Source organism: Stegodyphus dumicola, chromosome 1 (genome assembly GCF_044657685.1).
Source record: "Stegodyphus dumicola isolate Sdum_Otavi_A_Nest chromosome 1, ASM4465768v1".
Classification (NCBI taxonomy): domain Eukaryota; kingdom Metazoa; phylum Arthropoda; class Arachnida; order Araneae; family Eresidae; genus Stegodyphus; species Stegodyphus dumicola.
In genome coordinates this window covers 129,320,623-129,337,353 of record NC_140768.1, presented here as the reverse complement: position 1 = coordinate 129,337,353, position 16,731 = coordinate 129,320,623, and the positions used below count along the sequence as shown (strand labels likewise).

Genomic DNA, 16,731 nt, shown 5'->3' with positions numbered 1-16,731 from the left:
ATGTTCAGAAAAATTTTATCACAGTTATAATGATATGATATTTTCTCGCTGTTAAGTTTCAAATTGGTACATGTAGCTTTTTTGAAAAAAATGTTTTCCATGTGTTATGTTTTACTGGAAAAGATCCCATATTTTTTATTTTCATTTGTTGAACTGATCATTTACTAATAGAGTCTAATTACATTTGTTGCAAAACTACCAGTTTAATATCAGAATACCTAATGTATGCTTGCTGCGGTATTTAAAAAACATCATTAACTATACAAAACTAAAGTCTGTTTTCTCTTGCAGTAATTATTTACTTTTTTATTCTCAATTTAATATCTCTTTTTCAACGATTAAAGACTCGCAATGAAAGAAACAAGTTCAATTAAATAACAAAAATTTAATAAAAATGTAACAGTAATTATATAAATAATCCTGAAACAATCTTAGCAGTATTGTTTTATATTGTTACACACAAGGGTGAGCTATAGGAAGTGTGTGTAGTGTTAAGAGAATACTTCAGTAGTACAGTGGCTTACACAAAGTAGGATCATGGTATTTGCCATGTCATGGTGAGCTGTCCAATAAAAGGAAAAGAAGAGTCCTGGATACATTTTCAAAGATCGTTTATTTATTGATTCTCGTCAGACTTTGCTCCATATTGATTGCATGAAGTCCGCCACGGTGGAATGCCTCCTGGCACGTAAAAAATTTGTATTTCTCTGCACTGAGTGTAGTTTCACAGCCTTCGTTAACAACATTCAACATTTCTCATACGGTAAGTGGAGACAAAAAGTCAAACATACTTCAGAAAGAAAAGTATAAGGGCTGTCTCTCAAATTCGGAAAATAACGGCAGCTGTCATCACTTTTTTTTGGGGGGGGGGTTACATAAAACATCTCCAGTACTAATACCATAATGTAGTAAGGCTTATTCCGCTAACTGCAAAAGAGGGCGAAGAAATGCCAACTACAACATATTTGAAAGAAGAAGAATACACGCAGCAGAAATCCAGAGGGAAGCGAAAAAACAATGAATAGACTAAGAGATTCACTAATTCCCACTATTTATAAGCTAGCACAGTTACACATTTCAACCAATGAAAATATCAAGGATCAAGAAATTTTAATTTATGGAGCACTTAGCACGAAGCCTTTATCTCCACATCATCAAAGATTAAAAATTTATCATCATCAAAAGAGGGGTTCAGCTAATAGGATAAAAACTTGGAAAGCCAAAACAAAAAGCTTTAAACGAATAAAGTCTTCACATGAGAAAAAAGGTAAAAACACTTAAGAAGGACTTTTTAATTAAATTTTGCATCAATACATTAAGGACCAGAATGAATTTAGAAAGGGCACTCGTATCATAATTTAGAATAGTGAAATAAAAAAAAGGAATTCTTGATAAAATTAAAAGTACAGACATTGCAGAAGATAAGAAACAAAATGAAAATATTCCACAGCGAGAACAACCAATCATAATATTTCTTTCACTTTGCAAACAAACTGAACTGAAATTAGTTGTCTGATGACATAGTTTGGTCATGTTATAACAAACTTGTTGGCAAAAATATTGTCACCACATGAAATCCCTTATCTGGTTCTAGATGGCTGTAATAATTCCAAGGACATAAATTTAATGTGACCTCATCAGATATTCACCCCTTTTTGAGGGAAGGAGGAAAAATTAATTATGTGCATAATAAAAATTCCGGTATCATGGTGCCAGCCTCATATAAAATCATGACAATCACTATGGAGCTAACGGTCTGAAATACATATTACATAGATTACATTTTAAATAAAAAGATTTTTTCATTTAGGTATAACCAAAACCATGCCATCTACACAAAAACAAAATTTTTAACATTAAAACATAGAACCACTTATTTAAATATTCCATAATTCAATACAAGCAACTTTTTATGCAAAATACATATAAGTGCATGATATAAATATGGTACATAAAATTTTCGAATATACCATATTGCAAGTACACAGTACAGAATTGTAAATGAAGTATTTCTATGATAAAGCAAAATGCAATTTTTGTACATCCCCAGTTACACTTAATTAGATAAATCACATACAGGATGAAAACACAATACAAACCATTATAATCACATCATACCAGGAAATTTTGAAATCAAACACTTATGCACTTATATATTAGGCACAATGTCGTTGAATCTCGAAATGATATTTAAGGGTGATCAAGCCTTAAATTCTAATGATTATGCTCACACAATCAAGAAATCAACAAAAGACACATAAAATTAAATTTCGAAAAATTTAACATATTGCATAACTTGTAATAATGTTCTATGATAGTAAAAGAAATGAGTGAAAAAAAAAAAAAAGAATTAAGTGTACTGAAGTGTGGGAGAATCTTTTAGGAGCCAAACGAAGGCAACTGATGTGAATTCTATAAATGGCTGAGAAAAAATCGGTTGATCTTTACATTATGGTAACTTGGCGATTTTTTGGCGAAAATTTGGCAACTAACTCTCCTACAGCAACCCTCTATTTTTTTTCCCCGCCGCCATTTTGTCTTCACAAAGTAAAGACATGTTTCTTTTCTTTTCATCTCCTGAACACTTCTTCCAACAATCTACTAGCCGAATTACACTTATGCTAGAAATTTTATCAAACAAAACTGCTTAATCATGACAAATATTCACCGCAAAATTAGCAAAAACTGCACAATACCATTCTCCTTACGCATTTTTCAAAATAACACATACACATAAACCATGTACACGCCGACTTATTTTTACTTAAAAAAACATCCCAGAATTGCACAAAAACGGCATTGCGCACACTCTTCACTATATCCATGTACACTGCTTTTTTCTCATAAATCAGAAAAATTCCACAAAAATACATGACAATTTTCTCAATCTTTAAACCCGGTAAAAAGAACATATATGAAATTACATGATCGCGAAAAAGTATTTACCCTTTACAAATATGAACATTTCCACATATAAAATAAATAAAATATCCAAAAACTTTTACCTCTAAATCATCTATTACATTATACACGTCACCAACGAATTCATACATGAAGCATTACAAATATTTAGTATCAAATATTTAAATTATTTCCATGCACGTTTATTTCAACTTAAAAGTATACCAAATTCCTACAAGCATAAAATTCACAAAATAACTATCATTTCATTAAAATATCACTGAACCATGTACACGTCGACTTATTTCTACTTAAAAAAACATCCCAGAATTGCACAAAAATGGCATTGCGCACACTCTTCACTATATCCATGTACACTGCTTTTTTCTCATAAATTAAAAAAATTTCACGAAAATACATGACAATTTTCTCAATCTTTAAACCCGGTAAAAAGAACATATATAAAATTACATGATCGCGAAAAAGTATTTACCCTTTACAAATATGAACATTTCCACATATAAAATAAATAAAATATCCAAAAACTTTTACCTCTAAATCATCTATTACATTATACACGTCACCAACGAATTCATACCTCAAGCATTACAAATACTTAATATCAAATATTTAAATTATTTCCATGCACGTTTATTTCAACTTAAACGTATACCAAATTCCTACAAACATAAAATTCACAAAATAACTATCATTTCATTAAAATATAATTAAATTCAAAAACACTACTTAAAATATAAATGAGCACATACATTAAATTAATAAAAATTACCTTACAATCCTAATTACTTTAAACTAAATCATTGCTAATAACAATTTTCCCAATAATACCAAATTCCTTTCCACCTTACATTTACAACAATGCATAAAAATAATATCCTCAAATAATTAAAAATACTAACTTACCTAATCTTCTTCAGAATCTTGATTACGTGGCGGATACACTTTCCTTACTTCTGTTTCAGAATCTTTAAAATCATACTTATCTTTCAAAGCAAGATACCAGGTAAAATAAATAACATAATAAAACATCTTTATTTCTCTCTCGCACAACCTTAACCACTAAATACCCATTTCGAATTCACTTTAGTTACGGCCATGGGATCCAAAAATTCACAAACACAGAATAAAGCCAAATACAAAATTGCCAGATTTTTTCCCGATTAAAGAACAGTAATTCGTCCATTAATATGACATAACATATCCCATGATCTCTCATTTCCCTCACACAAAATAATGCGTAATCAGAACTGAATACTACTCACATTCTTAACAAAGTCTAACTGACCTAATCTTCTTCCGAATCTTCCTTACATGGTGGATTCACTTTTATTATGGATTCAATAAAATTACTGAACGATTTTTTTTCCGAATTTGATAGAATTTGATAAAAAAAAAATTCTCTTTATCACATCTAGAATTCGCTTTAGACAGCGCCATACAATCCCAAAATTATTCAACCCTACTTCACACAACACACAATGAAGCTTAATACAAAATAATATACATCCACAGATACTTGTCCAAATTCCCCCCTTTTCCGATTAAAGAACCGTAATTCGTCCATTAATATCACATGACATATCCCATGATCTCTCATTTCCCCCACACAAAATAATGCGTAATCGGAACTGAGTACTGCTCACATTATTACCAAAGTCCCAGGTAGTAACCTTTATCGCCTCCAAAATGTCGCCAAACTACCAGTTACCATATTGTAAAGATCAACCAAAAAATCATTGTCAAGTGCACAAATAACATAATTTACATCATTTACTTTAGAAGAAAAAGTTTTCGAAAACCTATGCTGGAATGTAACCTTAGATTTCACATACACTATATCATTAACATTGAATGATCTTTATATGACATTTTTCAAGTATTCAGTTCTATTTGCTTTATTCCAACATCTCATAGGCATGCTCATAACTTAGTTTTAGTTGTGTTAAAAGATCACACAAATAATATGATTTTTCCACCTGAATGGCCTTGGATCAGGATTAAACATATTAAAAGGTAATGATAATTTTCTTCCAAAATGCAGAATATTAGGAGAATAACCAGTTGAAGGATGAACAGTACCATTATAAATATTTTGATGGATAAGCAATGCATTTTCAAATGGAATACCTTTTTCATGAAGTATAAGCAAAGAGCTCTTGATGCAGGTATTAACATGTTCATTATACTCAAGTCTCTGAGGAATACAGTGAGATAATTTAATATCCAAGCATTTGGTAATCGATTCAAACACCAGTGAAGGATATTGTGTCTAAATCAAGATCATTTCTGGTCTTCCAGGTACATATATTGTAATAAATGTGCTGTAATAGTTTCAGCAGTGAGATTTTTGAGAGGTCATAAAACAAGATGTTTAGAAAAATGATCTAGAATAATGAGATCATGTCCACAATTTCGTACAGGACAACCAATATACACGGAAAAAAGTCATTTGGATATTTAGGTATTCTGATAGCTTTAAATGGAGCCTGTTTAGGAGTGAAAGATTTGTATTTGTTACGTAAATGATACGGGAGAACAAAATTCTTTGTGTCATTATACATACCCTTCTAAAAGAATCTTTCAATAAGATTTCATACGTTTTCTGAACTCCAAGATGGGATATATGAGAAATTTCTCATTTTCACAGGATTTCAGTGCTAGTGGGACAACAACTAATTCAGCTCGATTGGCGACATTTTTTAAAAAAGTTTGGTGATGAAACCTCACTTCTGGTTACCACGATAGTTTTAACTTTGTTTTAGCTTCCCGATTTTATTTAAATGAAAATAGATTGATGTGTACATGGACATATTTAAAGCAGTGTGCCTTGCCTAGGTTGTGCAATTCTAGGATGTTTTTTTAAGTAAAAACAGATGGGATTTTTAAGTAAAACATGGACACAGATCTTGTGCAATTCTTTGACTTCTTATTTTGATTTTGTGTAGCGGCCATCGTGAAATTGTGCCTTCCTGGCGCCGATCTTGGCGTCAAAAAAGAATTGCCAATAAACAAGGGGCACACAATTGTAAACTTTTACCCAGCATTATTTCATTTATTCAAAACAAACATAAGAAGCTTATTGAATCATTTATGAAGAAATTATGTACTTTTGCTGAATTAAGCAAGGCAGGATTTTTCAAAACGTTGGTAATTTCTGAAGTACATGGATCAGAAATTTGCTGAGCAAGATTGCTGATTCACCTGGATCTAAAGTGAATTTGTGTTTCAAACAAGCATTGCAATCTAATGATATAGTATAACAATTAGCATTTGCATAACATTAGCCATACTAATTAAAGGTACATAAAAATTATTAAATTCAGGTATTGCATCTTTAGTACATATTAACACATCATGTTTGGATAAAAACAAACAAAACAGCAAGACAAACAATATACACTGGCTGAAAAATTAAAATTGGACCAGTTAGCACCCAATTATTTAGACATGGGAACAAAATACCATTATTAAATCAAAACAATGAGAAAGCAAGAAATATTATCTATAAAATAATATACATTTAATATCATTGCATATAAGGTATTACACACACTGACCAATGAATTAGAAATGCAAGATCAATGTTTTATTGGATCACAGTGCATATTACCCTAGGAAGAAATTGACAGATGCATATTACCCTACGGGGAGAAAATTTTGGTTGATCTTTACATTATGGTAACTTGGCGATTTTTTGGCGAAAATTTGGCGACCAACTCTCCTACAGCAACCCTCTATTTTTTTTCCCCGCCGCCACTTTGTCTTCACGAAGTAAAGACATGTTTCTTTTCTTTTTATCTCCTGAACACTTCTTCCAACAATCTACTAGCCGAATTACACTTATGCTAGAAATTTTATCAAACAAAACTGCTTAATCATGACAAATATTCACTGCAAAATTAGGAAAAACTGCACAATACCATCCTCCTTACGCATTTTTAAAATAACACATACACATAAACCATGTACACGCCGACTTATTTTTACTTAAAAAAACATCCCAGAATTGCACAAAAACGGCATTGCGCACACTCTTCACTATATCCATGTACACTGCTTTTTTCTCATAAATCAGAAAAATTTCACAAAAATACATGACAATTTTCTCAATCTTTAAACCCGGTAAAAAGAACATATATGAAATTACATGATCGCGAAAAAGTATTTACCCTTTACAAATATGAACATTTCCACATATAAAATAAATAAAATATCCAAAAACTTTTACCTCTAAATCATCTATTACATTATACACGTCACCAACGAATTCATACATGAAGCATTACAAATATTTAAATTATTTCCATGCACGTTTATTTCAACTTAAACGTATACCAAATTCCTACAAGCATAAAATTCACAAAATAACTATCATTTCATTAAAATATAATTAAATTCAAAAACACTACTTAAAATATAAATGAGCACATACATTAAATTAATAAAAATTACCTTACAATCCTAATTACTTTAAACTAAATCATTGCTAATAACAATTTTCCCAATAATACCAAATTCCTTTCCACCTTACATTTACAACAATGCATAAAAATAATATCCTCAAATAATTAAAAATACTAACTTACCTAATCTTCTTCAGAATCTTGATTACGTGGCGGATACACTTTCCTTACTTCTGTTTCAGAATCTTTAAAATCATACTTATCTTTCAAAGCAAGATACCAGGTAAAATAAATAACATAATAAAACACCTTTATTTCTCTCTCGCACAAGCTTAAAAAACATTTCTTACTATCCTTTTCAATACCACTAAATACCCATTTCGAATTCACTTTAGTTACGGCCATGGGATCCAAAAATTCACAAACACTATTTCACACAACACAGAATAAAGCCAAATACAAAATTCCCAGATTTTTCCCGATTAAAGAACAGTAATTCGTCCATTAATATCACATGACATATCCCATGATCTCTCATTTCCCTCACACAAAATAATGCGTAATCAGAACAGAATACTACTCACATTCTTAACAAAGTCTAACTGACCTAATCTTCTTCCGAATCTTCCTTACATGGTGGATTCACTTTTATTATGGATTCAATAAAATTACTGAACGATTTTTTTTCCGAATTTGATAGAATTTGATAAAAAAAAAATTCTCTTTATCACATCTAGAATTCGCTTTAGACAGCGCCATACAATCCCAAAATTATTCAACCCTACTTCACACAACACACAATGAAGCTTAATACAAAATAATATACATCCACAGATACTTGTCCAAATTCCCCCCTTTTCCGATTAAAGAACCGTAATTCGTCCATTAATATCACATGACATATCCCATGATCTCTCATTTCCCCCACACAAAATAATGCGTAATCGGAACTGAGTACTGCTCACATTATTACCAAAGTCCCAGGTAGTAACCTTTATCGCCTCCAAAATGTCGCCAAACTACCAGTTACCATATTGTAAAGATCAACTAAAATTTTTTATTGAGAACATGTTTTTGATTGAAAAATAATCCTTCTAAGACACTACAGACAAGTATCATCTCTGACAATTTCCTTAATTAAAAAAAAAAAAAAAATCCATCTATTCATAGCTCAAAAATTCAGAAAAGATAACATAGAAATCTGAAAAAAATAGCAATAAATAAGTGAAGAATAACTTACACATGAAAAAAAAAAAGCAATGAATATGTAGCACAATAGTACCAAGTGCAGTTTGACGTGCAATACTGAAATTATAAAAATGTCAAAACAAAACTAACCTTTACAGTCATATCTTTATCAATTATAACCCTTTTTTCACACATGTAATTAGTTGCCCATCGAGCACATACAATGAATTCAACTACAGAATTTACAGTCCACAAACAATGCGGTTTGGAAATCTTCTGCAGACTTTCAGTCAACAGTGGAAATGTAAAATCCTTTTTAGTAGCGGCAACATTATCTGCAACCAATGGAGCATTCTTTTCACACGCACATTTCTTGCAGCAGGTGTTTTTCTTTTACGTGACGGTTTGGATAAATATAAAGGCAGATTTGGAAAGATTGAGGGTATTGCTCCTTCTTGGAGTCTAGGGCGGCCCATTTCCAACTTGAATATTGTCCCATTGAACAATTTCATCTCGTAAAATTGTTTTATATCACTTTCTGCAAAATGATGCTCGCATACAACATCCTTCTCTGAAAGTATTTGGTCGGCCCGAGGAATTGCATGTGTCCATTTGTCTAGCAGCACAGGATCCTGTAAAATATATTTCAACAAGTATGTATAAATATCAGAATTCAGTTACATACAAAATTAAAATACTCATGTTGTATGCAATTTTTTTAACGTGACTTTGATGCGAATTTAATATTTAATGATTAAAATTTAATTTGAAAATAGTAATGGCAAATTAAAATTTAATTGCAGCACTAACGCTTGAATAGTTTTACACATTCAAATTTAAAATCCTTGTGCATAATGGTTCTCACTGTGCAGTGTATCAAGATTTAAATCTTAATTTTTAACAGCCATTCAATTATGTGGCATGATTTTATAATATTCATAACTTATAATATGCTGAATTTATCTCATGGAAAATCAATTTTTCATTACACTTATCTGCTGTTATGTTTTCACTCAACCATGCAAGTGAAGTTAATTTTAAGCAGCATAGTGTTCATTTCCATTTATTATAAAAACCTACTTCAAACGGAAAAGAAGGGGAAATGAGTTAATCTTCTTTTCTGTAAATGAAATAAAGAGGCAAATATTCCATCATTCTTGCATAATTCCAGAAATTTATTTAACTTTAAAAATCTTAGGATTGCCTGCTTTCATGCATGAAATGCAAATGCACATAAGTTATGTGAAATATTTAACTAATTTCCAATTTAAAGTTCTGTGAAATATTTAACTAATTTCCAGTCTATTACTTTTTAAATACCCTCTTATTTACTAGCAATCCAGACGTTCTGTAAAGTTATATAAATTCGTCTGACTGTGATCAGACATGATATAAATGTTGCTCACCTTTGGAGCTCTAAATATACTTGGATTCTTGATTTCCAAGCTTTTATTCTTCTGCCTAACAGATGTATAACCACTGTTGTATCCGGGGACGAAGCAGGTTGCATTACAAGAATTACTCATACTGGAAATTGATATCAAATCAATATTTTCTGTATTGCTGCCTATGGCAAATCCTACGAAAAGTAGAACAGCTAACGATTGCAGCGCCCTCTATAAATAATGCGACAAAAGTGGACCATTTTTGGAAAAAGTTGTAATACCAGTTTCCCCTCCTTGTTTATACTCCGTGAGTTAAACATAGTATATACTATGTATGTAGTATATATTATACTATGTGTGTATATACATATACTATGTGTGTATAGTATATATATAGACGTTTTTTGGATCATTTTTAGTGTTGGCGATAATTTTTTAAAGTCACGCCAAGGGTGCACCGTATACTAGGATTTTACCTATATTCTGTATTTTTAGACATTTTTAAGAAGTTAAATATTAATTTAAATATTCAATGAATCGTTTTGATCCCATTATTATCCTTTATTGTAGTAGTAAATCTTAATGTTATATTTTTAACTATAGGTACTTTAAATTTATTTTTAGTGTGTGTGCAGGAAATATGTTTTAAGTAGTTTTACAAACATGATTACTTTTTAAAAATTTTGTTCTATTTTCATAAAAAAATTTAATTTTATCAGAAAATTACATTCTTAAATTAATATAATATATGTAACTGTAATTAAATACTAGTGCTTTTGATTTTAATGTTAAATTTCATGCATGCTTTTGTTAAATATGCAGGTACATTTTGAAGAAAATCAGTTTGAATGCTCTAGGTAAGATGGGCGTAAAAAACTCAAGCCCAGTGCTGTGCCAACTCTTTTCAATGTGCCTAATCCCCCACAACTGTTGACCCCACAGCGTCTAAAAGGCATTGGTTTACCAAAGCACCGTTCAGTTACATCCAATTTTTGTAATGTATGTGTTTTTTATTTTTATGGTTTTTCATAAAAAAAATATGTTTTTATTACAAATGGACTAAATTGCTTTATAAAATAATCAAAATATTGAAATTAAGGCATGTGATAAAGCTGTAATTACAGTCCCTAAGATGAGATTAAAAAATTAAAATTTTGCTGTTGTTATATATATAATTAAGTATGTACTTTGTTATTATAATCATATATTGAAAATTAGGCATAAAACCTCAATTTGATGTAGTTTTTGGATAAAGTTTTTGTAGTTTTTCGAGGACAGTCATACATGGGTCTGGTTTCTTCAAATTTGCTCCTAAAAGAAAGAAACCTGTATCTGATTGCCTTCAAAGTCAAAACAGTTTAAATCAAAATTTGTATTAAACTAAAGTTGCTTTTTTGCTTAATTTTAAATTCCGGATAAATAGAGAGAAATATGTATGGAGTAAGTAAAAGAAATAATATTGAAATTAATAACTTTAATCTTGAGTAATACAATAATATAGTTATAATACATTGATTTAAATGTATATTTTAATGCCTTATATGTCTTGTCTGAATGTTGTTATTTTTTGTTTAAAGATTTACAAAACTTATTAGGATTATTTATATTATTTATTATTAAAATTACATTAAGTATATTTTATTTATCAGCATTTTCAGGTATCCTTACTTATATGTGTTTCATAATTTAATGTAATATTTACTTATGTTTAAGAAGTATGAATGCTATGAACAGTCCAATGTATTTATGCTTTTTTATAAGTTGAAAGTTACTTTTAAAATGGTAATGATTATTTGTATTTATTTTTATCCGATCAGAGTTTATAATTTCTTTCACTTCCACATATTTCATATATTATAATTTCTTTTAGGTTTATTTGCCACAACCTTCAGCTTCATATTTTGGAGAAATAAATTTTGCTGCCAAAGTATCTGATGTAAATTGCCATATTGCACTTCTAAAAAATGTTAATAGTTTTTTAACATCTATTCGTAAAACTGTACTATGTTTTTTTTTAAATGTTTCCATCTTCATAATCATGCACTTCATTTCATTTCACCAGTGGTTGCAAATGTGTACATTACAGTACATCTCAGGTGTGTTTGCAACAACATTTAGCATTACCTTCTGATTAAATAACAGCTGCTAGTAAAGAATCTATGCTATGTTTTCATTTGAGCAGCTATTAAATGTCATATGTTTTACATATATTAATGAATTCTTATACATTTTCTGAAATATGAAATTGTTTGTCTTATGGTTGCTAAACAGCTGTACTATATCTGGCTGTTGTGCTATGGAATTATTTTTGAATTTTGAGTGTTAACAATTTATTATCTATTTATGAATTATAAAATGTTATTTAAAATAATTATTTCTTAAAATGAATGTAGTTTATATTATCTGTATTTCTAAATTTCTTATATATATATTTCAGGTTTGTTTGCAAGAACAAGCTTCAACTTCATCTTGTGATAAAATGCCATCTATTTGTGAAGGATCTCATGTAAGTAGATAATTAGTGTATTATTAAATTGCTTGCTTATACAAAACGTTTCTATTAACTTTTTTTTGAGGGAGGGGGGTAAAAGGAATGTAATTAATTTCATCATCATTTACAAATTCTTTGTGTACATTTCAGGTTTGTTTGCAAGAACAGCCTTTAGCCTCATTTTGCAATGAAATACCATCTATTTGTGAAGGCTCTGATGTAAGTTGATAACTAATGTATAATTAAATTGCTTCCTTATATACATTTAAAATGTTCTATAAAGTAATTTTTTGGTAAAAGGAATGTAATTAATTTCATCAATAGTTGCAAATTCTCTATGTAAATTTCAGTTTTGTTTGCAAAAACAACCTTTAGACTCATCTTGCAACCGAATTGTAATTAATTTTAATTAATTTCATCAGCATTTGTGAAGGCTGGGATATAAGTTGATAATTTGTGTTATTAAATTGCTCATGATTATGGAGATAATCGATCCCTTGAAAAGCTGGAAATGAATTTTAAAAATCTATTTTTAAGTGAAATAAATTTTAAATATTAGAAATTAAAACAAAAATAATCTAGAAAATGCTGAAAACAATAGAGTCAAATTTAAAAACCCACACAGTGTAGGAAAAGAGACCTGGAAGTTGCATTTTTATGTTGTGGATTTATTATCTGTTTAAGTTTGGCATTTAATCCAAAGGGGCTTTGTCCCTGAAGGACTATTGTTTTCGTTTTGTATTGAAACACTATAAACGGCTGCATCACTTTTCAAATTGTTGCCACCAAATATTATCACCCTATTATATAGTGAAGAATCTGCATAAATGCATGTATGTTTTTCGCATTCTGATAAAACAACGGTACCTAGAGCCATCACATTTTGAATGACTTAATTCTACTGTGAATATGGACATCTGGAAGCCCGAATTTGAAATTCAGAATTTGTTTTAATATAGATTTTATATGTTGTAAAACTTTAACGAATTTTTGATTAACAAACTTGAGGATTTCAAAGCGAGCAATGGCAATGTTGTACAGAAAAGACACTTTTATCTCCGGCGTGTGAGACAATGAATCGGGAATTCTGAAGATATGCTCATTTTAAAATTATCTTGCAATATTGCTGTTGAACTGAATTTTATAGTTTAAGTGTGAAAAACTTGATATTTAATAAATAAAGGTAAAACACAAAATGTCAAAAAAAGCCCCTTTGGGTGTAATTTAAACTCTGAAACCTTTCAGATCTTTCTTGTTTGTTTGTTGTGTTCCCCCCTTCTTTGATGATTATTCATATAGATTTTTTCTTTATTCCAGGATGTTCTTTTAAGGAATTTTATAAAACGGCAGACTGAATTGATCTCGCTTCTGCAATGCCAGAACAAAATATTACTGAAAGAACTTAGAGCAACCAAAAAAAAAAAAAAAAAAATGAAATTAATGTTTTAAAAAAATGGCATAGCACTGAAATTCAACTTCATGACCTTCAAGTACAACATGAGGAATTGCTGAAAGGAGTGAAAACATTTCTTTCAGATGAACAAACAGCAATGTTGAAAATTCCTCGTAGAAGCATTGCAAAATGGTCTAACGGGGAAATAATAAAAGGCCTCAAAGTTAGATTTGCCTTGGGCAAGCATGGTTATAATTACTTGCACAGAATAGGTTTTCCTGTGCCTTCATACAGCACTTTAAATAAAAGACTTCAAGGTCTTGAAATTAATTTTGGAGTCATCAGTGACATGATTGAACTTTTGAAAATTAAAGGAGAAAAAAGGAATGCTAGTGATAAAGACTGTATTTTATCATTGGATGAAATGGAGATTTCTGGCAATCCTGATTTTGATATTTCAAAACGTAAATTTATTGGTAAATGTACATTAGGAAATCAAAAGGGTGCAGGAAATCACTATTTAGTTATTTTACTAAGAGGTCTGAAGCTGAAATGGAAGCAAGTGGTTGCCCATGAGATAACTGGACAGGTAATAGGATGCCAGCTCAAACAACTTGTTGTCAATGTTATCGAAGCTGTCAATTCTGTTGGATTTAATGTTGTTGGTATTGTTAGCGATATGGCAGCAGTAAATAGAAGCCTGTGGAATTCTTTGGGAATATCTGTTTCTCAAAACCAAAGAAATAATTTCACTACTGAAATTAAGGGCAAAATTATTTATGTATTTGCAGATGTGCCACATCTTTTAAAAAATCTCTGGTCTGCAACTCTTAATCATAGTATAAAACTGCCCAGTTATGTTTGCAATAAAGAAAATTTGGTTACTTTGCACATATCTGCAGGATTTATAAAAGATATCTGGATTACTGAAACAAACCAAAATTGTGGTTTGAGAACTATGCATCATCTCAGCAAAGAAGACCTCTTCCCCTCACATTTTGATAAAATGAATGTTGCTTCTGCTGTGAGGTTTTTTTCAATTAAAACAGCTGTGGGATTGGAGAAGGCAGTAGCTTTAAAAGAGATAAGCCCTAATGCTCTTACAACAGCATGGTGGATAAGATTTATATGTCAGTGGTTTCAAATGCTATCCTCTAGATGTAGAAAAAACTCAATTTCTGTGACAAATAAAAGCAAAAAAATTGAGTTATTGAATTTATTAATGTTATACAGCTTATAGAAATTGGTAAAGGGTGGAAACCATTACATACTGGTTTGATTCTTTTTACTTTATCAGCCATACAGTTAGCAGAGGCATGTTTTCTGAATGATTTTCAGTTTATTTTGACGAGCAGATTGACACAAGATGCTCTAGAAAATGTATTTTCTCAGATACGCAGAAAAGCTGGTTTGAGGCCAAGTGCTTTGCAAGCTGTGAAAGCATTAAAGCTTATCTGTTTATCTCAGTTTATATCTGACATTAAGAACTCCAGTTATGCTACTGATTCAGATATTTACTTATTAAACTATGCAAAAGATGAATTTGAATTTCTGAAGGAGAAAAAAGCTTTAGAGCCTGTTACCATACCAGAAGTTTCTGGTGTATCTCTACAGAATCTCACCCTTAGTGAGGAAAATAACGTCTGTTATATTGCAGGAGCTGCAATAAATTCTGTTTTGAAAAATGCTTGTAATTCATGCTCACAGTTTCTCTTAGTTTGTGAGCAAAATACTCCTTCCATTGATGAAAATAAGCAGTACATAATTAATTTTGCAAATTTAGGTGGGCTTAAATGTCCTCCAGAAATTTTTAAATTGTGCCTTCTGTGTGAAAAAATAATTCAAAATTTTCGAGATGAAATAATACATGAAAATGTAACTATGGATGTAGAATTTGTTAATATGATTTGTAAGAAAGCAGGCAAGGTAAATGTTCCCTCGTGTTGCAATATCAAAACAAATATAATAAAATATTATTTGACTGCCCGTGGAATTGGTCTCAAGAAGCTTCTTCAAAATAAAAGGCTGCAGTGGCAAAGTTTTGCATCTCCTGCTTTTAAAAGGAAGAAAGTAAACTAGAATCTAATCAAGAGTTTAAGAAGTTTTTGCTGTTCAGTTCTGTCTGTAAAAAAGTAGAGTAGTTGTCACTGAAAAATTGCTGCTTGTCTCTTTGAATAATAATTAGGCCCACCAACAGCTGAATGGTTAAAGTTACTGAATGCTGGGAGTTCCATCTTCTGTTCTATTTCCGAACAGGCTGGCTGCATGGTTGGTTTTTTTGTGGTTTTTCCCCATGTGTAATGTGAATACAAGCCAGTTCTCCTTAGAAAGTCCTCTACAATAGAAGATCTCATAGTCAGCTAAATCGGGATTTACTTTTGTGTGACATTAAATGAGGCATCAATTGTGAATCTGTTTTGGCATGTTATTAGGAATTTTGAATGAAACATTTATTGCTGTTGTGAAAGAATGATCAACTGATGTTTACCTTACTAATCAATGTCTTATAGTATTGTAATGGCTTGCAGGATGTTTCAAAAGTCTAAGATCTATAAATCGACATCAATCACTTTTTAAATGTAACTTTTAATATGTACAATATTTACAGATCATAGATCAAACATGGTGGTTCAGTTGACAAATAAATCTATATGCTTTCATAATCGAAAATCGAAATCAAATAAGAACCGAAGTGTTCCTAATCAAATAGTGTGCGAACCATCAGACATCCATCTATCGAACTGCCGGTGGAGAGTCTATGGAAATTCAGAAGGCACGTCGCGTCTCGTTAACACGCAACGCTAGCGCCATCTATCAATTAATCAAAATAATTTCCACACACTCCCCACCTGAACTCTGTCAAGAGTTCACATCAATCTAACAAGAATCAAATTTATAGCAATAAGTATTTTAACATATAATTATAAAAGTATATTAAATGAATAGAAA

At 30.5% G+C, this 16,731-nt stretch overlaps 2 protein-coding genes across 6 annotated transcripts; one reads left to right on the top strand and one right to left on the bottom strand.

Moving 5' to 3' along the window:
• Positions 1-594: 594 nt before the first annotated feature.
• LOC146999240 (uncharacterized) lies at positions 595-10,189 on the bottom strand. 2 transcript variants are annotated; one of them, XR_015042121.1, is made up of 3 exons: positions 9,920-10,189; positions 8,664-9,145; positions 595-8,526 (listed from the first exon to the last, which is right to left on the bottom strand). XR_015042121.1 is itself a non-coding variant. In XM_085820463.1 (2 exons), the coding sequence occupies exons 1-2, from the start codon at positions 10,037-10,039 to the stop codon at positions 8,804-8,806; spliced, it is 462 nt and encodes a 153-aa protein (XP_085676589.1). In that variant the 5' UTR covers positions 10,040-10,189; the 3' UTR covers positions 595-8,803. The 2 variants fall into 2 exon arrangements, 1 of the variants encoding a protein (XP_085676589.1); XM_085820463.1 differs by having other exon boundaries at positions 595-9,145.
• LOC118196407 (uncharacterized) lies at positions 10,125-13,847 on the top strand. 4 transcript variants are annotated; one of them, XM_085820485.1, is made up of 6 exons: positions 10,125-10,205; positions 10,721-10,897; positions 11,769-11,834; positions 12,336-12,404; positions 12,540-12,608; positions 13,707-13,847. In XM_085820485.1, exons 4-6 carry the CDS (start codon positions 12,378-12,380, stop codon positions 13,836-13,838), a joined length of 228 nt encoding a protein of 75 aa, XP_085676611.1. In that variant the 5' UTR covers positions 10,125-10,205; positions 10,721-10,897; positions 11,769-11,834; positions 12,336-12,377; the 3' UTR covers positions 13,839-13,847. The 4 variants fall into 4 exon arrangements, with proteins under 4 accessions (XP_085676611.1, XP_085676608.1, XP_085676592.1 ...); XM_085820482.1 differs by lacking the exon at positions 11,769-11,834 and having other exon boundaries at positions 10,126-10,205; XM_085820466.1 differs by having other exon boundaries at positions 10,126-10,205; positions 11,769-12,404.
• Positions 13,848-16,731: the final 2,884 nt, after the last annotated feature.